Source organism: Chenopodium album, chromosome 9 (genome assembly GCF_948465745.1).
Source record: "Chenopodium album chromosome 9, dcCheAlbu1.1, whole genome shotgun sequence".
Lineage (NCBI taxonomy): Eukaryota > Viridiplantae > Streptophyta > Magnoliopsida > Caryophyllales > Amaranthaceae > Chenopodium > Chenopodium album.
Genome location: NC_137842.1, coordinates 68,894,474 through 68,915,424, shown reverse-complemented (window position 1 = coordinate 68,915,424; position 20,951 = coordinate 68,894,474). Strand labels below are relative to the sequence as shown.

At 35.7% G+C, this 20,951-nt stretch overlaps 4 protein-coding genes and 1 pseudogene across 5 annotated transcripts; 1 reads left to right on the top strand and 4 right to left on the bottom strand.

Annotated features, from left to right (window-relative positions):
• Positions 1-2,175, top strand: LOC145560349 (pentatricopeptide repeat-containing protein At2g03880, mitochondrial pseudogene; annotated as a pseudogene).
• A 463-nt stretch (positions 2,176-2,638) lies between these two features.
• LOC145558991 (uncharacterized) lies at positions 2,639-5,660 on the bottom strand. Its single transcript, XM_081620375.1, has 5 exons — positions 5,043-5,660; positions 4,047-4,499; positions 3,736-3,873; positions 3,190-3,429; positions 2,639-2,878 (listed from the first exon to the last, which is right to left on the bottom strand). The coding sequence occupies exons 1-5, from the start codon at positions 5,451-5,453 to the stop codon at positions 2,768-2,770; spliced, it is 1,353 nt and encodes a 450-aa protein (XP_081476501.1). The 5' UTR covers positions 5,454-5,660; the 3' UTR covers positions 2,639-2,767.
• A 100-nt stretch (positions 5,661-5,760) lies between these two features.
• LOC145558992 (uncharacterized) lies at positions 5,761-8,973 on the bottom strand. Its single transcript, XM_081620376.1, has 5 exons — positions 8,280-8,973; positions 7,497-7,949; positions 7,190-7,327; positions 6,649-6,885; positions 5,761-6,111 (listed from the first exon to the last, which is right to left on the bottom strand). The coding sequence occupies exons 1-5, from the start codon at positions 8,679-8,681 to the stop codon at positions 5,998-6,000; spliced, it is 1,344 nt and encodes a 447-aa protein (XP_081476502.1). The 5' UTR covers positions 8,682-8,973; the 3' UTR covers positions 5,761-5,997.
• Positions 8,974-8,998: 25 nt separating this feature from the next.
• On the bottom strand, positions 8,999-13,698 carry LOC145558993 (uncharacterized). The gene is made up of 5 exons (XM_081620377.1): positions 13,243-13,698; positions 11,679-12,131; positions 11,081-11,218; positions 10,130-10,369; positions 8,999-9,389 (listed from the first exon to the last, which is right to left on the bottom strand). Exons 1-5 carry the CDS (start codon positions 13,624-13,626, stop codon positions 9,276-9,278), a joined length of 1,329 nt encoding a protein of 442 aa, XP_081476503.1. The 5' UTR covers positions 13,627-13,698; the 3' UTR covers positions 8,999-9,275.
• A 347-nt stretch (positions 13,699-14,045) lies between these two features.
• LOC145558989 (uncharacterized) lies at positions 14,046-18,163 on the bottom strand. Of its 2 annotated transcripts, XM_081620374.1 has the most exons (6): positions 17,736-18,163; positions 16,861-17,313; positions 16,610-16,747; positions 15,310-15,549; positions 14,604-14,747; positions 14,046-14,486 (listed from the first exon to the last, which is right to left on the bottom strand). In XM_081620374.1, exons 1-5 carry the CDS (start codon positions 18,144-18,146, stop codon positions 14,634-14,636), a joined length of 1,356 nt encoding a protein of 451 aa, XP_081476500.1. In that variant the 5' UTR covers positions 18,147-18,163; the 3' UTR covers positions 14,046-14,486; positions 14,604-14,633. The 2 variants fall into 2 exon arrangements, with proteins under 2 accessions (XP_081476500.1, XP_081476499.1); XM_081620373.1 differs by lacking the exon at positions 17,736-18,163 and having other exon boundaries at positions 14,046-14,480; positions 16,861-17,315.
• Positions 18,164-20,951: the final 2,788 nt, after the last annotated feature.

Sequence of the window (20,951 nt, the reverse complement as noted above, 5' to 3'; positions counted from 1 at the left end):
CCACATTATAGTCAACTGTGGTCCAACAAAATAGTGTTTTTATTAAAAATAAATTAACAAAAATTGCAAAAACATTTACGTAGTACTACAGTTTCATCCCATTTTTTGCAATTGCATCAAATTCTCAAAATGTTGATAGATTTTATACTTTAATCTAAATCCCAGAAACAATGTAATTCTAATATCTAACCCCAGTTAACTATGAATTTTGTATTTTCAAAGTTAAAATCAATCGAAAAATGCTCTCTGTTCTTCTTACGTTCATACTTGGTGCCAGCAAATTTAACACAAAATGCAGCAGTTTTTCCAAATTTAATCGAAGAATTTACCAAATTCTGCTATCAACGAGATTTACCCAGATCAATAAATGCTTTGAAAAGCTTGGAAAATCATGGTTTAATGGCGGATTGTGTTGCTTACTCTGAGCTTATCAAATGTTGCATTTCTAAAAGGGCAATTGAGGAAGGAAAACTTGTTCATAAGCATTTGGTTTCAAATGGGAACAAACCCAAATCTTTTTTACTTAGTATGTTGGTGAATATGTATGTTAAATTCAACCTTTTAGGTGAAGCAGAGAAGCTGTTTGATAAAATGCCTGAGAGAAATGTTGTGGCTTGGACTACTATGATATCAGCTTATTCTAATGCTAAGATTAGTCATAAGGCTTTGGAGTTCTTGATTTTGATGCTCCGAGAGGGGGTTAGCCCGAATATGTATACGTTTTCCTCGGTTTTGAGAGCTTGTGATGGGATGTTGAGCCTTAGGCAGGTGCATTGTGGTTTGTTTAAGTATGGTTTGGAGTCTGATGTTTTTGTTAGGAGTGCTTTGATTGATGTTTATGCTAAGTGGGGTGAATTGGATAATGCACTGGCTGTTTTCGAGGAGTTTGTGACCGGGGATTTGGTTGTTTGGAATTCGATAATTGGAGCATTTGCACAGAATAGTGACAGTGATGAGGCTTTGAATCTCTTCAAGAGAATGAAGAGGGCTGGTTTTGCAGCTGAGCAAGCAACATTGACAAGCACTCTGAGAGCAGTTACTGGGTTATCATTGTTAGAATTAGGGAGGCAGGTGCATGTTCATGTGCTGAAGTATGATCAAGATTTGATCCTTAACAATGCCCTTCTAGATATGTATTGCAAGTGTGGTGGGTTAGATGATGCGCGTTTGTTTTTTAGCCAGATGAAGGAGAGAGATGTAATCTCCTGGAGCACTATGATTATTGGATTAGCTCAAAACGGATTCAGCAGAGAAGCCCTTGATTTGTTTGAGATGATGAAACAAACTGGGACAAAACCAAATTATATTACAATGGTTGGTGTCTTATTTGCTTGTAGCCATGCTGGTCTATTAGAGGAAGGGCAATATTATTTTGAGTCCATGAAGAAGCTTTTCGGTGTTGATCCTGGTAGAGAGCATTATGGATGCATGATTGATCTTTTAGGAAGGGCAGGTAAGATTGATGATGCTGTTAGAATACTCCATGAAATGAACTGTGAACCCGATGCAGTGACTTGGAGAACTCTCCTTGGCGCTTGTAAGATTCACAAAAATGCAGATATAGCTATTTATGCTGCCAAGCAAATCTTGAAGCTAGAACCAGATGATGTGGGGACATATGTACTATTATCAAATATCTATGAGAATTCTCAGAGGTGGGAAGATGCCACGAGCTTGAGAAAGACAATGAGAGAAAGAGGACTTAAGAAGGAACCAGGATGCAGCTGGATTGAAGTGGATAAGAGAATTCATGCTTTCATCTTCCGAGATATGTCACATCCTCAAATAGATGTCATCATCAGAGAGCTAAATCAGTTGGCTCTAAAATTGAGAGGGGTAGGTTATGTTCCTGATACAAACTTCATCTTGCAAGATCTCGAGGGAGAGCAAAAGGAAGATTCGCTTCAGTACCACAGTGAGAAACTCGCGATTGTATATGGGTTAATGAGCTTGCCTAGAGCAAGTATTATTAGGATTAAGAAGAATCTTAGAATTTGTGGGGATTGCCATCTCTTTGCCAAACTTGTTGCTAAAACAGAGAAGAGAATTATTGTGATTAGAGATCAAGTAAGATACCATCATTTTCAAGATGGTACTTGTTCATGTGGAGATTATTGGTAGAAAAATAGGGTAGCAAGTGAAGTACTATAAAAAGATGAAAACAACAGTGTAGTTAATGGGAGTTTTCCCTCTGTCTCTCAATTTTGGGGAAGAATGTGAAAAATTCTTCAAAAATACAGCAAGAAGTCTAATTCTGTACTCTTACTGTCTCCTAGAGCTGGACAGATTCACCATGGTTGTGAATTATTTGTTGTGATACTATGTGCAATAAATTCGTTTGAAAATTTATTAACAGGCCAATCGGTAATAAATGGAGGAGTGGAAAGCTTCATTGATCGCCATTTCTTCCCTCCCTCATTTTTTTTTTCCTGTACGCGTGTGCGAGAGGCGGGGATGAGCAGCCAAATTATAATGATATTTGTGTCTGAAATAATAAGTCACAAAATATTTGTTTATTTATTTATATTTTTGATTGTGTATAACAAAGCTACTGTTGAAAGACGAAGTACAAAGATGAATTCAGAAGCTTCCTCTATAAATAGAAACTTAAGTTTATCAACTTAAAATCTGATGCATTTACAGACCCCTATAACTTTTGCTCAATTGACATTCTTGAAGGATTCGAGTTGCTGCAGGATGATTATGTTACAACCTGTGAGAGCAGTATCCCAAATCCACCTTTCTGAAAGTGCTGCTAATTTTCTTACTACTCGTATTTAGAAGCTTTTGATTCTGTCTGTTCATCATAAGACGCAAAAGCTTTGATAATAGCAGCATACATGTCTATACCTTTGAAATATTCCTGCTGATTTAGGAACTGCCAAAAGTAAATTCATGACTGTTAGAAACAGAAGATTAGATTAACTTGAATTTAGAATTAACACTGCAGAAGTGAAACAGACAATCTGAATCAAAAATACAATGCATTTGAAAACAGAAAGAACAGTAAATAAAAGTTTGCAGCAGGTAAATCAAACACATACTGTGAATACAAATTTTTTTGAGAAAACCATTTCATGACAGCATGGAAGAGAATGGTTTTCAAGATATGCAATGCAATTGCCTGGCTACTTTCAGCCTTAAATTTTCTGATTGACGTAATCATGAATAGATAAATTTATTATTTACCTCATTATGGTCATGTGCAAGTCTTGGAGTATTTGCAATAGGAGAGAAGCCTATTGCTGGCAATCCTCGTTGTCTATAGAAACAAGCATCTGTTGCACCAAGGAATATATCTGGCTTTTCAAGTTTCCCGCCAGCATTCTGAACAGCTTCTTGTAAGAGAGCCCACCATGGATTTGAACTATCAGCAATTGTGACAGCTGGTTTACCAAATATGTCAAGTGTAGAAAACTTCTCTGTAAACTGTCCATATGATACTTATCAGCCAAATGGAAGAAAGAACAGAAAAACTCAATTTGCAAGGATATAGGAGTGAACTTGAAGTGGAAAGTAAATGGAAAAAGAACCTAGTATATCAACCACCGGAAAACTTAAATGAAAGCAAATATGTTATTGTCAAATAATGACTTGGTTGTTTATCTGAAGATCAAATCAAAATACAACCGTAATGGAAGGATTGAGCATCACTTCAATTAGACAATAACAAGTAGGAATTTAATTTGATTATCACATAAACCTATAACAATTCCTATAGGCAGCACCTTCTACCTCAAATGTCATGTTACGCGAAGCAGGGGCCCATTCCTCAGCAATTCGTCTTTCCAGTGCTGCTTGATCAGCTGTTGGTGGAACCCGAATATCAATACCTGCTTCAGCTTCAGAAGGTTGCATATTCATGACAAAACCCTGATAAACAAGATTACCTCTTCATTAAAGAATAAGAACTAAGGTAGGTCTACCCTCACTATAAAATTAAGGCCTCTTACTAAGTTGTTACACCTAATGTGAGTAATCAGTAATGTATTACTTATGCATATATGTGAGTTATTGAAACAAAATCTGAACAAATGCAGACTTACAGTATGAGATTGAGTGCCAGCTTTCAGAAACACCAAATTTACTGAAATCAACTCTCCTGCTGTTTTCAAACCAGCCTTTACCATGTCAAATTCTGATTCTCGAAATCTCCTTATACTTTCAATACTCTTCAACAAGTTCTCCATTGCAGTGTTATCATACAACTTTGCCCCATGCTCAGGTGCTCCTGCAGCCTTAATCACCAGCCACATCAGTGACCTGTCTGCATAATATGCCCGATACTTCTCATCTGCTGAAGGTCCTCCTTCATCTAGTACAAAAGCCACATTCATTTTTTCAAACACATCAGACTCCGCCAACTTCTCAGTCCCATTACGTCCTCCAATCTCCTCATCAGGGACGTAAGACAAATAAATGGTACGAGTGGGCTCAAAACCAGAATCCTTTAGCTTCCGAATAGCTTCTAAGTACTGCATACCTACACATTTCATGTCCTGCACATACATAGACAAAACAATGCATTAATTCGTCGTATACCCTTACTAGTGCCATAATTAGTTTCATTCAAGGTTTAAAACAGCTTCATAGGAACTTATATAGAAATGACTGAAAATTTTGACAAAAAATACGTTCTGTTTTAGCTAGCATTAGCTGCAGTTGGTTCTTCAGGCCATAAGCCTGATACAAATCTTTCTATGCACCCTATTTATCAATTTTCAAAAGAAAATCATATTTTAGACCCATAATTTAATTTTAATCTAATACTTCATACAACACACTAGTTCAAGCTACTACTACCTCCGATTTTTATTATTTGCAACTTTGGGGTATTATTCGTGAGATATAAAATATTCCAAAGTTGTAAAATCGGAGGTAGTATGTATATATGTCACTCCCACATTATTTATGACATCTTGGTTTTTTTACTTGGGGTGTTAATATTCAAAAAGTCTGTCAATTAAAAAAACAAATTAACATCACTACAGCAAAATTAACCATTAAAAAAAACAAATTGTGAATTTGATAGAAGTGCTTGCCTGAGAACCTCTGGCATAAATGTTACCATCAGAATCAATGTGAGCTCCAAAAGGGTCATGAGTCCACTTCTGGGATTCCACCGGAACGACGTCGGTGTGAGAGTTGAGGAGAACTGAGGGCAATTTTGGGTTTTTGCCAGGCCATTTGAGCAAGATTAAGGGTTTGTTTTTGACAAATTCAATAGTCTGAGATTCAAGAGACAATGATTCAGCTTGAGATATGATGAAATCAGCAGCTTCATAGTATTTGGGGTTTGGATGAGCTGTGTTAATTTGCAGATATTCTTGGAATCTGGAGATAATTGAAGATGATGATGATGGGTTTGGGTCATTTGGGGTTGATTTGCAAGTGATAAATAGTAGAGAGAGAAAGTAGAGATGGAAAAAATTGTTGCAGTTGACTGTTTTCATTGGTGTCACCTGTGATTATGTGAATCAGAGATGGATTTTACTTGAAGTTCTCAGTATAAAGGCACAACTGAAAGGAGAACGAAAGCTATAAAAGTTCTATGCTCCGGGTTCGAATGCCGGGTGCTAAGTTCAATGTTCACAAGCAGCATGGTAATTCCCACCTTTTTCAGGTACACGCGTCCGGCACGTAGCTGTATAATTTCTTTGCATTATCGGCGCATGAGGTGCACGCAACTCCTGGTACATCTATCATAAAGTGGAGTAGTTGGTGAACTGATGCACTAGTTGTTTTATTTATTTACATACATGCATCACAAAATTATTGTTAAATGAGTATTGAAGAAATTGTAACACAGGCTTTTTACACACTTGGAGTTCATAACATGTGCCAAAGTTAGAAATCATTGACCGAATTGTTCCTCTGAAAACTAGTTTCTGAAGTCTGAACCACAATTTGATTAAATGGAGGTGCTATAGGATGACTACAATGCGACAGAAGAGTGGCGAAATCCAGATATCTCAGTTAGGCTTGCTTGCAGTTCTTTTACAGCTCGTATTTAAACGCTTTATTTTCAACAGGCCCAGCATATGATGCATAAGCTTTGATGATGGATGCGTAAATGTCAATTCCTTTCAGATATTCCTTTTGGTTTAAAAACTGCACAAAGAAACATGTGGTTGTTAGAAGAAATGCCAAATTTAAACTAAAAGTATGCTTGGACTTAAGACAGTAGCTTTAACAACTGCAGATTGATTATATATGAAAACCAACATCAGAAATTCTCCAAGCATACAGGAAATCTGTATGATTTCCCATGTAAACACCAGTTTGCATTGCCATTAGCAATCATTAGAAACTGTTGATTAAATTACATTGCTTAGGTTCAGCTTAGAAAACAGCCGTATTCTGACTCAATCCCATTAGCTAAATTCTTGTAAGTACTGCAATAGGGAAACAGACAACCTAAATCAAAGAACAATGCATTTGAAAACAGAAAGAACAGAAGTGGATAAACCTAGACTCGCACCAGATAGATCAAAAACCTACTATGAATACATGTTTTTTGAGAAACCTGTTTCATGACTGCATGAAAGAGTATGATTTTCAAGAAATGCAAGGCAATTGCCAGGCTACTTTCAGACTTCTGATTGACATCCACAAATACAAAAAAAAACAAAAAACATTACTATCTACCTCATTATGGTCATGTGCTAGGCTTGGAGTATTTGCAATGGGAGAGAAGCCTATTGCTGGTAATCCTTGTTGTCTAAAATACCTAGCATCTGTTGCACCGCGGAAAATATCCGGCTTTTTAAGTTTACCACCAGCATTCTGAACAGCTTCTTCTAAGAGGATCCACCATGGATTCGAACTATCAACAGATGTGACAGCTGGCTTACCAAATATGTCAAGTGTAGAAAACTTCTTCAACTGTCCACATGATACTTAGCCGTCAAATGAAAGAAAAAAGAGCAGAAAAAATCTATTTGCAGGTATATTGGATTTAAGTGGAAAGAAAATGGAGAAAGAAACAAACATGTCAATCAACTAAAGCTTAAATGAAAACATGAAAGCAATTATGTCATTTTCAAATAATGACTTAGTTTTTCATCTGAAGATCATATCAGAATACAACATGAAGGAAGGATTGAGTGTCATCACAGTAGGAATTTTATTTAATGATCACATTAGCCAATAAAAGTATTCCTATAGACAGCAACTCTTAAGGTTCTACCTCAAATGTCATGTTGCGCGAAGCAGGGGCCCATTCCTCAGCTATTCGTTTTTCAAGTGCAGCTTCATCAGCTATTGGAGGAACCCGAAAGTCAATACCTGCTTCAGCTTCAGAAGGTTGCATATTCATGACAAAACCCTGATTGACAAGAATAAATCTCCATCTAAGAAGAAGAACTAAGAAAAGTCTAGATTATTGACCTTCACTACAAAAATTAAGCCCCCTACTAATTTCATATAAGTAATAGTGTATTATTTATGTGCATATGTGAATTAATGATATGAATTCTGAACAAATGCAGACTTACAGTTGGAGATTGGGTGCCAGCTTTCAGAAACACCAAATTTGCTGAAATCACCTCTCCTGTGGTTTTCAAGCCAGCCTTTAACATGTCAAATTCTGATGCTCGAAACCTCCTAATGCTTTCAATACTCTTCATCAAGTTCTCCATTGCAGTATTGTCATACAACTTTGCCCCATGCCCAGGTGCTCCTGTAGCCTTAATCACCAGCCACATCGGTGATTTGTCTGCATAATATGCCTGATACTTCTCATCTGGTGAAGGCACTCCTTCATCGAGTACAAAAGCCACATTCATTTTTTTGAACACATCAGACTCTGCTAACTTCCCAGACCCATCCCGTCCCCCAATCTCCTCATCAGGGACATAAGACAAATAAATGGTACGAGTGGGCTCAAAACCAGAATCCTTTAGTTTCCGAATAGCTTCTAAGTACTGCATACCTAGACATTTCACGTCCTGCATATACATAGGTAAACAACACACAAAATATTATAGTCAAGACCCACAAGTTTCCCTTAATCAACTACACAACACACTACTCAAAGCTACTATATACTACAAGCCTCTGATGATTTACTGTATGAGATACGGGAACACAATTTGCTACCTAATTTTATCAAAGCTACTATATACTATAAGTTTCATGGAAAGCCATTATTATAAAGTATTGAGATTTTACATACAATTATAATATACATCGAATTTGTCAATTAAAACAAACACAATTAACATCATTACAGAAAAAATAACCATTTAAAAAAATGTTAACTTGATAAAAGTGCTTGCCTGAGAGCCTCTGGCATAAATATTACCATCAGAATCAATGTGAGCTCCAAAAGGGTGATGAGTCCACTTCTGGAGTTCCACCGGAATGACGTCAGTGTGAGAGTTGAGCATGATTGAGGGCAATTTGGGGTTGTTGCCTGGCCATTTGATCAAGATTACGGGTTTGTTTTTGACAAATTCAATAGTCTGGGATTCAAGAGACAAAGATTCAGCTTCAGATAGGATGAACTCAGCAGCTTCATAGTATTTTGGATTTGGATGAGCTGTGTTGATTTGAAGATATTCTTGGAATCTGGAGATAATTGGAGATGATGATGATGGGTTATGGGCTGCTTGGCAAGAGATGAATAGGAGAGCAAGAAAGTAGAAATGGAAAAAGTTGTTGCAGTTGACTATTTTCATGGGTGTGACCTGTGAATTCAGAGAGGGGTTTTACTTCACTTGAAATTCTCCTGATGGTGGTAAAGGATATGAAGGCTCAACTGAAAGAAGAGAACAAAGGCTATAAAGTTCTATGTTTTGGGTTTGAATACCGGGTCCCGTGTTTCAACATTCACAAGCAGCATCACATCCTGAACATAGATTAAACTTATGTACTTACATTTTTCATCAGAGAAGGTTATAATATTTTAGGCATCCGGGTGCACATAACTGTATGTTTATGTATGCATCTATTGGTGCATGAGGTACATTCTTCTTGGTACATTAGTATAGTTTTTTTTTTTGGGGGGGGGGGGTGGTTAGATTATGTATCACAAGTGGAGCAGCTGCTGAAATATTTTATTGTTAAAAAATGACTAATGAAGACTTGAAGTACTATACAGGATTTTTACACACCCATAGCATGTGCCAAAATTGACCAAACCGCTGAATTGTTCTTTTGAAAACTAGTTTCTGATCCATAATTTGATAGAACAGAGGTGCTGTAGGATGACTACAGCACGACAGAAGAGTGGCAAAATCCAGATATCTCAGTTAGGCTTGCTTGCTGTTCTTTTACAGCTCATATTTAGAAGCTTTAGCTTCAGCATGCCCAGCATATGATGCATAAGCTTTGATAATTGACACGTATATGTCTACTCCTTTCAGATATTCTTCTTGATTTAGGAACTGCAGCAAACAAACATGTGGCCGTCAGAAAATATTACAAATTTAGGTTAAAGTATGCTAGGACTTGAGCTTTTACTACAAATGCAGAGAGAAAGACCATCAAACACCAGCTGTCACTGCTTGCAGCCTTGCATATTATTAAGTTATTAACATATAAACTGCTGTTTCATGTTTTTGAACTTAAAGTTGCAAGTAATGCTATAATGCTATAGCAAAAAGGCGAGAGGGTTAAGTTTCAGCCACTTTCAGGCATTCTTATCTGTATTCCTAAATTATTTGTTATATAAAAACAGAGAACATTCGAGAGTATCTGTATTTCTAAGTTTGCACCTTGGTAAAACATCCACAATATATGTAAAAACAGAGGCAAACCTAAAGTTCAGAAGTATAAAGGCTTAGTAAGAAAATAAAAGAAGCAGTATGAGCACTTTGAAACCACAAATCTGTGATTGCAACAGACTAGGTTCTGGATACTTCAGAGGAAAAACACCAAGGAAATGCTAAGATTGAAAGAAGTACTAATACGTAGTATTAGATTTTATCCTATACATAAAGGATCTAGGTATGCATCATTTCCAATTATAATACGAAATCGTTGATTCAAGACATTGCAACTACCACTACAACTCATACCCACTTTTCTAAAAATATAACGCAGCAATGGAAGATAAATGTTTACTTATGGACATATATTAGCTCGGAGTGGTCAATTAATAATTAAAAAGAAAATTATCATGTACCTCATTGTGATCATGAACTCGGTCTGGAGTATTTGCTATGGCAGAGAATCCTATAGCTGGCAGACCTCTTTGCCTAAAAAAACTAGCATCTGTTGCGCCAAGGAGAATCTCCGGCTTCTCAAGTTTTCCACCTGCATTCTGAATGGCTTCTTTAAAGAGCAACCACCATGGATTTGAACTGTCCGCAACTGTGAGGATTGGCCTACCAAACTTATCAAGCAAAGGATCCTTCTGAATAAACTGGAAAGCAACAATCATCACAGTCAAAGCAAACACATATTAGGAATAGAATACCTCAATTACACACACAAGGGCAGAATAAAGTTACACTTAGAAATTACACTTAGAAATTGCTTAAGGGATACATACAGAGCTATAGAAAATAAGTTATCAAGCATCCATCTATGTGAAAAAGTATCAGATACATAGTTTTAGAAAGACAAACAGCAAGTTACATGGATGAAGTGCACAGCACTTAAGTAGGCTGCACTAGGAACCAGCCCTTATTCACTCCAGATCTTGCTGCCAGTTTTATTTCCTTTTACTGAACCCTTCCCCTCCCTCTATTCTTGCTGCATCACATTTTCTTTCAGGCCATACAAGAAAAGCCCAAACTGTTTACTTCATCAGCTGAGAATTTACAAATTGAGAAAATTTATTATATGAACCAAGTAGCTTTTTGGTTCTTTTGACAGCTTATATATGTATTTAAGATACACTGAAAAATATATATCCTAGGATTCTGGAGGGTAAATCATATACCTGAGTACCTGACTCAGTCATTGACTCTTTGTTATCAAGTTCAAAATCTAAAACACAACAGAGGAGGAAAAGATTGCTACTGAAGCATATGGCTGGTCATCAGAATAAAGGCGGGACATTTAGAAGGTCAATTGATTACCATGGAACTAACAAAAATGATCCTTGAGAGTTGAGACAAACAACTCCTACCTCAAATGTCATATTGCGTGAAGCGGGGGCCCACTCCTCAGCAATACGCTTATCAAGGGATTTTAGGTCAGCTGTTGGTGGAACCCGAATGTCAAAACCTGCTTCAGCTTCAGAAGGTTGCAGATTCATGACAAAACCCTGACAAACATTAAGAAGTCCCATATTAATGGAGCTGAGACAATAATTGCTTGATATATTATACAGCTAGATTAAGCAATCAAAAAGATTAGGCCACGTGTATTTTCAATCTGGGTACCAGGGGCCAGACATGTATCAGTTTCAGAATGAGAGATGAATTAAATTGGATAAAAAAAAGCTCATTTTTAAGCCTGCTAAAGCTTTGCCTGAGTTTTCAAGAGCTTAAAAAATCCTTGCAATTTATCAAAGAAAAGAGGTAAGCAACCAGTTCCAAGAACACGACATTAGCTTCTTAGAATCTAGAAACCTTTTCAAAGCTCTGCATAAAGTAAAGACCTTTGGTTCTTTATGCTCATGGACATTTGTTTGTAAACTAAATCCACCACATGATTAATGACTCACAGTTTTAACTTTACATAGTCAATTTTATGGATTAATGAAATTCAAGTCACAAACTTACTGTAGGAGTTTGTGTGCCAGCTTTCAAAAACACCATATTTACTGAAATCACCTCACCCTCATCTTTTAAGCCAGCCTTTACCATATCAAATTGTGATGCTCGAAATCTCCGTATACTCTCTATACTCTTCAACAAATTCTCCATTGCAGTATTGTCATACAACTTTGCCCCATGCCCTGGTGCCCCAGTAGCTCTAATAACCAGCCACATTAGTGACCTCTCCGCATAATAAGCCAGATACTTTTCATTTGGTGAAGGCATTCCCTCATCAAGCAAAAAGGCCACATTCATTTTCTCAAACAATTCTGACTCAGCCAACTTCTCAGCCCCATCAAGTCCTCCACTCTCTTCGTCTGGCACATATGACAAATAAATAGTACGAGTAGGCTCAAAACCAGAATTCTTTAGCTTCCGAATAGCTTCTAAGTACTGAGTACCCACACATTTCATATCCTGCATGGATAGTGTACATGGATATTACAATCAACTATCATATTCACATACAGTCATACACACAGACAAATCAATGTATCAATAACAGAACGCGAAAGATACCCATATAGTGATATAGATGATAGTGTGCTAGCATCAGTATAAGAATTTTTTCAGACCCGGGAATGATACAGGGTATACAATTATCTTATAAGAAAACATTACTATCCTCAAGTTTAGAAAACATCATAATAACTTACAGATAAATGGATAACAGCCATTAGTTCAATGAAATACAGAACTTTTTACATATTACAATTTCATTTTTCACCCTTATTATTAGAGTCCAAAACCCACTATCTCAATTCTCAAAATTCAACATACAACTCTAATGGGTCCGAATCCTCTATCCCACTCATATGTCCCATTCCATGTCTCATTCGTTTTGATTGGTCCACGTCACTTTAAATATCAATATTAATATTAAAAAAATTTAATAGCAAATTAAATTAAATAAATTTTACATAATTTATATTTTAGTCCTTTTTTTTTTTTGTTTCTCCTTTACACAATTACGTTTAATTCAATTGCATCAGTTTTTTCCTGTATACTACCTCTATAACTCTATAAATAAATTGAAAATTGAAAATCAAAAATAAATCAGTTTTATTTTCAATCGCTGAAAAATCATTGCCCTTTAGACAGAATTCAATAACCATTTAAATCGAATGTTAACAAGTATTTAATATCTCAACATACCCTTAATTACTTTAGGTGTCTTCTAATGAATGCATATAATAATTTTAATTTTAATTACAAATGTGACAATTAATGGACTTATCAATAGAACTTGATCAAAAAGATACAAAAAGAATATAAATTTAAGGAAAATGCTATACATAGCCCTAAGGGCTACATATAAGCATTTAATTTACTCTTGAAAATTGTTTAAATTTAGAAAATTATGACAAAAACACACTAATTACACCGATTTACGCGTGTTTTTGTCATGAATTCCTAACTGTATACATTTTCCAAGAGTAAATTCAATGCTTATATATAGCCTAAGGGCTATGTATAGCATTACCCTAAATTTAAATCAAAAAATTAAATTATTGAAGGGAGTGTTTACCTGAGAACCTCTAGCATAAATATTGCCATCAGAATCAATGTGAGCACTGAAAGGGTGGTGCGCCCATTTGTGGGGTTCAGCCGGAACGACGTCGGTGTGAGAGTTGAGAAGAACTGAGGGCAATTTGGGGTTTTTTCCAGGCCATTTGAGCAAGACTAAAGGCTTACCTTTGACAAATTCAATAGTCTGAGATTCAAGGGATAAAGATTTAGCTTGAGAAAGGATGAAATCTACAGCTTCATAGTAATTGGGATTTGGGTAAGCTGTGTTAATTTGAAGATATTCTTGAAATCTAGAGATAATTGATGAGTTTTGGGTTGCTTTGCAAGAGAAGAATAGAAGAGAGAGAAAGCAGAAATTGAAGAAGGTTTTGATCGTTTGCATAGTTTTACTTGTAGAAGATGGGTTTTGGCTTAAGCCTTTACTTAATATGCTCCAGTCTAGTTTAATTAGACACGATTATTGAACTCCGACTAATTTGAATTCGAATCGGTTGTATTCCAATTAGGAGAAAAACGCTTTGCAACAAATGTTGGATTACCGAGTCTCAAAATCAATGGTTAAATTGAAAATTTGTTATACCCGTTATTCTAAACACTTATTAGTTCAAGCATTGCAATACTGTGAATTAGAATCACATAAATTCGTATGAATGTCAATTAACTTTATTGGTAAGATATTTGGTACATACAGGCTTACAGCTTAGCGTCACTTTGGTTCAAAGTGTGTTTGGTCATGTTCAATCGCTCAGATAAGGAATCAAGTTCCCTCTTTCCTTTTGCTGTTGTTTGGTACAAAGTGCAGAAAAAACAATACTTCCTTTCTCAAATCTCAATAGAAGATCAAAGATTCAAAGATAAACATTGAACATGAGTAACACCCAGAATTATTCTAAGTACAAACATATTAAAAAAAAAAATTCCTAATTGATAAATTTTTTGAGCCTTTAACAATAGATACAGGAGAAGTTCCAAGAAGTTTAACTGTTCTTTATTTTTGTAGCTGCAATAGTGACCGAAATCACTTGAAATCTTCACCTAGAGACAACAAATGATTCCGTCCCAATTCAATCAGCTCCTGGCAGAATAGTCAAGTGCAAGATGGGGCCAATCACTTACAACAATTCATCCTAGAAAGTCTCGGCTTATTTCCATAAATCGGTCAGCAATCTCAGCATACAATACATAAGCCGTGATGATAGAACATAGAAGCTTTTTTATCTACTCCTTTGAGATCTTCTGTCACTACCCGTCAGGTTGCACCAAGTTATAAACAATGGTGTTAGAATAAAGTTCAATTTGGTTGCATGGGTGATGAGGATGAAAAATCCAGTTTTTCTAACAATGGGCAAAGATGCTAACCATTCTTTTACAACTCAGCTTTGGAAGCGTTTACAACTCAGCTTTGGAAGCGTTAGCTTCTGTCTCCTCAGCAAAAGAAGCATAAGCTTTGATTATAGAAGCATATATGTCAACTCCTTTAAGATATTCCCGTTGATTTAGGTGCTGCAGCAAGTAAAAATGCAATTGTTACAAAGTATAGAAACCTAATGTAAATAGTACAAGTAGTTTGTAAGAATGCAGAGTAGAAGAGAAACAATTGCTGGCTCCCACAGCATAACATTCTAACAACATTCAGAGGGTTGTATTTCAGTTGTGAGCCTAAATTTAAATCTGATACAACTGGATAAAAGTTCTAGTACATCCTATCTAGTGCACAAGAATCAAAGTTAATTTCAAAATTTAATCAACAAAGTATATAGAATACTCCAAAATGTACAAGTTCCTAAAACACTCCTAACATGTGAGCAAGAATTACTAGTTACAAGTAGCAAGAAAATTTAACCAAAACCAGCAGTTATGAAGTTAACAGCTCCACACGAGTAACAGGCTGGATACATAATCTATCTCATAAAAAGGCAACCTTGGTGACATGCAATGTAAATATGTGATTGATTCCACAAATAAATTTCTATATCACTACTTACAGTAAAAAAGAGAGCACATCAAAATTCGAAATTGTTTCCACCTGAAATATAAACAAATAAGGACAGAAGCAATTATGTACCTCATTGTGGTCATGTAGAAGGAGAGGAGTATTTGCAATAGGAGAGAATCCAATAGCTGGTACACCTTGCTGCCTAAAGTAACGAGCATCCGTTGTTCCAAAGCTTACCTCAGGCTTTCGAACTATTCCACCAGAATCGCGGACAGCTTTTTCTAAAAGAACCCACCAGGTATTTGAATCATCAGCAGCTGTGAGAGCAGGCTGGCCAAATTTGTCAACCACAGGAACCTTCTGCTTGAACTGCACATGCCAAAACCATATCAGTCAAACAACAAAGGGGATATCAACAAAGTACTTGATGTGTAGGGTTTTAATTATTACATGTCCACACATGCATCATCCCAAAAATTCATGATACAGTATGCACTATAAAAAATATACTTTTTACTTTGTTAGTATGTGAACCTAAACTTGGGGTCTGATGTCTAAAGGTTGGATTCATTTAGTTTCAGTTCAAGTTCAAATTCCCTGCAAATTAGAGGTCATGCTTAAACTGTCCATGAAAACCTCGGTGATTAATTGATTGCAATGAAAATTATATATGTAGAATTATAAAAAATATAATAAAATAAAATAAAATAAAAAAACTAACAATTAAGGGCTTGTTTGGCATCATTTTTGGTTTTCAGTTTCCTGTTTTTTAGAAAACTAAAAACCAAAAACTGGAAACAAGAAAAAGGTGTTTTCACTTTTTTGTTGTCAGTTTTCAAAATCATCATGATTTTAATAAGTCTAAAATATTTTTGATTCATTATGTGACATATATAATATACTTTTAAAAAACAAAAAACCAAAAAACAGAAAACCACAGTGATGCCAGACGAACCCTAAATTGAAGCCCATATAAAGTACATTCTTACAAGCTTTCAAGCTTTATAGTACGCGTAAGAGACTTACAAGGCTTCAACCAGAGAAGAAAACATTCAACGTGTGGTCATATGAGCAGGAATTTACATAACAGGTTCAGATGATAAGAGAGAAGATTAATGCTCTTCCTGGCATTTCTTGCTCATTGATTCTTATCGATTGCAATTTGTGATTAAGCTTTTAACATTCCTGATGCAGTCTACACGCCTTTTTTCCATCCCGAGGCAAGTTGTAAATGACTAAAGAGACATAGAGAACCATAACAATTAAAACAGCTACAGCAGTACAGCATATACCATCAGGTTTCACTGAAATTAAATATGTTGATGCAGGCTTTCACAATGCAAGGCAACAATGGTTATTATTTCATTGTGTGAAATTGTGAATCAGCAACAAAAAAAAAAAAAAAACTTGTTAATCAAGCAACTGCTACCTCAAATGTCATGTTGCGTGAAGCAGGAGCCCACTCCTCAGCAATACGCCTTTCAAGTGATTTCTGATCAGCTGTAGGTGGAACCCGAATGTCAATACCAGCTTCAGCTTCAGAAGGTTGTAAATTCATGACAAATCCCTGACAAACAATAACAAAATCACTCAAGAACAATTGTATCATAGGCAACTGTAATCTAATGATTCTCATCATTGAGCATCAGACCCTATGCCACAGTAAAGACACGGACTTACATTAGGTGTTTGTGTGCCAGCTCTCAAATATACCAAGTTTACCGAAATCACCTCTCCATCAGTTTTCAAGCCAGCTTTTAGCATATCAAACTGCGACGCACGAAAACCCCTGATACTCTCAACACTCTTCATCAAGTTCTCCATTGCAGTATTGTCATACAGCTTTGCCCCATGCCCAGGAGCCCCAGTAGCCTTGATAACCAGCCACATTGGTGACCTCTCCCCATTATATGCCAAATACTTCTCATCTGGTGAAGGTAATCCCTCATCTAGCACAAAGGCCACATTCATTTTCTCAAACACATCAGACTCGGCCAGCTTCTCAGCCCCATCGCGTCCCCCAATCTCTTCATCAGGCACATATGATAGATAAATAGTACGAATTGGCTCGAAACCAGAATCCTTCAGCTTCCTAATAGCTTCTAAGTACTGCATTCCCACACTTTTCATATCCTGCTTACACAGCATGAATGCTTATCAACATCTATCACAATTTCATAATCACATACATTTATACGTAGAAATGATGTACAAAACATAAACATCTGATAAATCACTCTCAAATTAGTATATTTCCACAATATCATAACTCCTTAAAATAGAATTTTTTCCCCCCTTTTTTTTTCAGAAAATAGATTTTTCAACCATATAATAAATCAGACTTTACAATTCAAACATATAATAAAGTAAATAAACCCTGATATGACCCAATTCTTCAAACTACCACAGTACCACATAACAGAAAGGTATAAACTTTCAATTTGCTACTTTGATAATTATAAAATGCAATCATACCCTTAAATCAATTTGCATGAATTATTCAACACAACTTACCAAAATAATTAAACAAATAAAAAATTGATGAAAATACTTGCCTGGGTACCTCTGGCATAAATATTTCCATGAGAATCAATGTGAGCACCAAAAGGGTCATGAACCCACTTCTGGAATTCCACCGGAACGACGTCGGTGTGAGAATTGAGGAGAACTGAGGGCAAATTGGGGTTTTTGCCAGGCCATTTGAGCAAAATTAAGGGTTTATTCTTGACAAATTCAATAGTCTGAGATTGAAGGGATAAAGAATTAGCTTGAGAAAGGATGAAATCAGCAGCTTCATAGTAATTGGGGTTTGGTTGAGCAGTGTTAATTCGAAGGTATTCTTGGAATCTGGAGATAATTGCAGATGATGGGTCTTGGGTAGTTTTGATAGTGATGTACTGAACAAAGAGAAAACAAAGGATGAAGATGAATTTGAAGTTTATTACTTTTGCCAATTTCATTTGCATGGAGTTTGTTTCCAGTGCCAACATTATTATTGTAAATTTCTTATTTGAGGAACAGAATTGTATTCGTAAATGTATATTGTTGATTTGAGTATTTGTCACTTTCGAGTTTCCATATTGATTTTTAGCAAATTGAAATTATTTTGACTTCTAAAAACAAAGAAAAATTTGTAAATAATAATTTCAACTTTGCTCCGTTTTATTTTAATAATAATCCCAGTAAAAATTTTAATTATCTTTGGTAATCATTAACTTGTAAAACTATTTCAATGGTAATATTAGTTAATTATTTTAAGAAAATCTTAACCATGGTTAAAATTTTAAAAGGGAGGGAAAAGAAAAATTCCTAATATACCCCTATTTATCAAAAACCCACCAGGCCTCCACCCCTTCTTCCCTCTGCCATCCCTACCTGCCAACCCCAACTCCCCTGCTCCCAGCCGGCACCGGCTGCGCCCACCCAGATCCCCTCCCCGATGCCGGTGCCAGGCTGAACTCCCTCCCCCTTGACCTCGCGACTCCTAAATCACCTAATCCCACTCCGTAGTCATTTCCTTTCTCTTCTGCAGCGCCGCTTACACCACTAACACCAACACCATCTCATAAACCACCATCCGTTCATTTGCCACACCTCGATCTAAACCCCTCTGAAACATCGCTCATTTAAGACTCGTGGAGGGGAATGCTAGGGCAGGAATTTTGGGCGACAATGGGGTTTATTTTGGCGAGAGTGGGAGTATTTGCGAGGGTTTACAGCAACGGTGAGGTTGTTGATTGCGAGGGGATGTTGAGGTTGTGGTTTCCAGTGAGGTTCTGGTGTTCGGTGAGGTTGTTGATTGCAGGGGTTTTCGACGACGGTGAGGTTGTTGATTTGTGGGGGTTGCTGTGGTTTAAGAGTTGGGCTGTTGGGGGTTTCATGGGGAGGGGGTGATCGAAAAGGGGAGGACTAGGAGAGGGTTGGTCGGAAAATGGAGTGGAAAGGGAGGGGAATGGGAAGGGGAAGGGTGGCTGGAAAAAGAGGGGAAGGAGGTGCGCGGCCGGATTTAATGGAGGAAGGGGAAAAAAGTTTTTTAAAAAAATAAATAAAACTAACCCTAGTTAAATATCTTAATCAAAATGTATCATTTATACTATCATTAATATATACTAAAAATACATGAGTACCAAAGATAATTAAAAATTTTTCTGTTTACCATTAAAAAAAATGATTTTTAAGGATATATTAGTCATTTCGCCTTTAGTTAACTATGGTTAGCTTTATAATTATAAATTAATCTCATAAATGTTACCACTAAATTAGTAACACAAATATCTGATTACCAAAGATAATTTATTTTTTTGATGTTTACCATTGAGAAAAACAAAAAGTTTAAGAGCACCATTGAGAATTTCCCAAAAAAAAAACACAACTTTGGATTATTATAGAATAATCTAATTTTGGGGTTGTTTTTTTCTTCAATTTCAATTACCAATTACCTATTAAACATGTTAATTTTTTGCACCAATGAAAAGCTGACATGTGTAATGTAACTTGTTATTAGAGGTCGATGACTTTTGTTGATCGGAGTGGGATTGAAGAAAGAAAACAACATTGTTGTAAAAACGAGACACTTACAATTTGTAAAATACAAAGTTTAAATGACTGCAATTGACAAATTTTCCTTGTATTTGATTAACAAATTTTGTTTATCAAATGAGATTTACTCTTTTAAGAGTAGGAAATAAAAACGAATACAGTAGAAATGTAGATAATTTAAATTAAAGAAAATAAAGTTAACACAAATTCTTGATAGTGTGTTGCGGGCTTGTGAGGGCCATGGAGCTGCGAATCCTGCAATGCCCACCGTCCGATCATCCCTCACTTCTTAGAGTCACTCGCCACTGTTCTCTTCTCTTCTTCAGGTTTTCCTTTTGCATCTTTTCATTTTCTAATTTCTATTATTTTATGATTCAAATTAGGTTTTTTATTTATTTTTTAAAATTTCCTGGAAACTATTATAATTATACTGTATGATGATAATCTTGAGTTAAAATTTCAGACATATCACAAGAAATCTCTTCAAATATGAGACTGGTTGTTTATATTTAGGAGTAATTGTTTTGATTCATAATTTATCCTCTCTGACATTTGGTGAAATTTTCTGTTGATTTCCCGATTTCATTGTTGCCATCATTTTGACATTTTAAAAATAAATTTTAATTTTTTTTTTTTTTAGGAAACAAATAAAATTTAGTTTAAGATTGAAATAAATAAATCAAAGTCTCAATCTTTGACTGAGTTGTCTATTAAATTACTTGTTCATAGGCATGGCTCTACCAAACATTATATTACCATAGTTAGTTAATTACTTTTGGATCTAGAATTATTCCAATTAATTAATGTACTTTAGAAAAAATAATTATAATTTATCATTGGAAAAATACTTGCTCAAAGCCTGTGTATTTCTTCACTGAATCGTGTATTTTATTACTTGGATAGTTCTATATGGGTTTATATGAACTAACATATTCCTTAACTTTAGGATCTAGATACAATGTTAGTACATTTGTAAGTATTATAACTGTTCCCATCTCTTAAAAAATTACTCCTACATGTTCATCATCGAGCCGTGTATTAATTTACAACTATTACTTGTGTTAATTAATAATGCTACTTGTTCACATTTCACCGGAATTGATGGATGTGCTCTTTCTCCAAGATTTACTTTTGGCAGCATTTGCTGTTTCAAGTATATTTTTTTTTGCCTTGAACATACACATTCATCCCATTTCTAAATCTTCCCTTAACTTGCTCATTATCATCTCACT

Excerpts from the sequence above, each read along its gene's own strand:
- LOC145558991 (XM_081620375.1), bottom strand. The coding sequence starts at position 5,453 with ATGAAAACAGTCAACTGCAACAATTTTTTCCATCTCTACTTTCTCTCT. Across the intron at positions 3,874-4,046 it reads CTGGCACTCAATCTCATACT|GGTTTTGTCATGAATATGCA; the intron begins GTAAGTCTGCAT and ends CTTGTTTATCAG. Across the intron at positions 3,430-3,735 it reads CGCGTAACATGACATTTGAG|TTTACAGAGAAGTTTTCTAC; the intron begins GTAGAAGGTGCT and ends TCATATGGACAG.
- LOC145558992 (XM_081620376.1), bottom strand. The coding sequence starts at position 8,681 with ATGAAAATAGTCAACTGCAACAACTTTTTCCATTTCTACTTTCTTGCT. Across the intron at positions 7,950-8,279 it reads TTTATGCCAGAGGCTCTCAG|GACGTGAAATGTCTAGGTAT; the intron begins GCAAGCACTTTT and ends ATGTATATGCAG. Across the intron at positions 6,112-6,648 it reads TAGCACATGACCATAATGAG|TTTTTAAACCAAAAGGAATA; the intron begins GTAGATAGTAAT and ends TTCTTTGTGCAG.
- LOC145558993 (XM_081620377.1), bottom strand. The coding sequence starts at position 13,626 with ATGCAAACGATCAAAACCTTCTTCAATTTCTGCTTTCTCTCTCTTCTA. Across the intron at positions 10,370-11,080 it reads CACGCAATATGACATTTGAG|TTTATTCAGAAGGATCCTTT; the intron begins GTAGGAGTTGTT and ends GTTGCTTTCCAG. Across the intron at positions 9,390-10,129 it reads GAGTTCATGATCACAATGAG|TTCCTAAATCAAGAAGAATA; the intron begins GTACATGATAAT and ends TGTTTGCTGCAG.
- LOC145558989 (XM_081620374.1), bottom strand. The coding sequence starts at position 18,146 with ATGCAAATGAAATTGGCAAAAGTAATAAACTTCAAATTCATCTTCATC. Across the intron at positions 16,748-16,860 it reads CTGGCACACAAACACCTAAT|GGATTTGTCATGAATTTACA; the intron begins GTAAGTCCGTGT and ends ATTGTTTGTCAG. Across the intron at positions 15,550-16,609 it reads CACGCAACATGACATTTGAG|TTCAAGCAGAAGGTTCCTGT; the intron begins GTAGCAGTTGCT and ends TGGCATGTGCAG.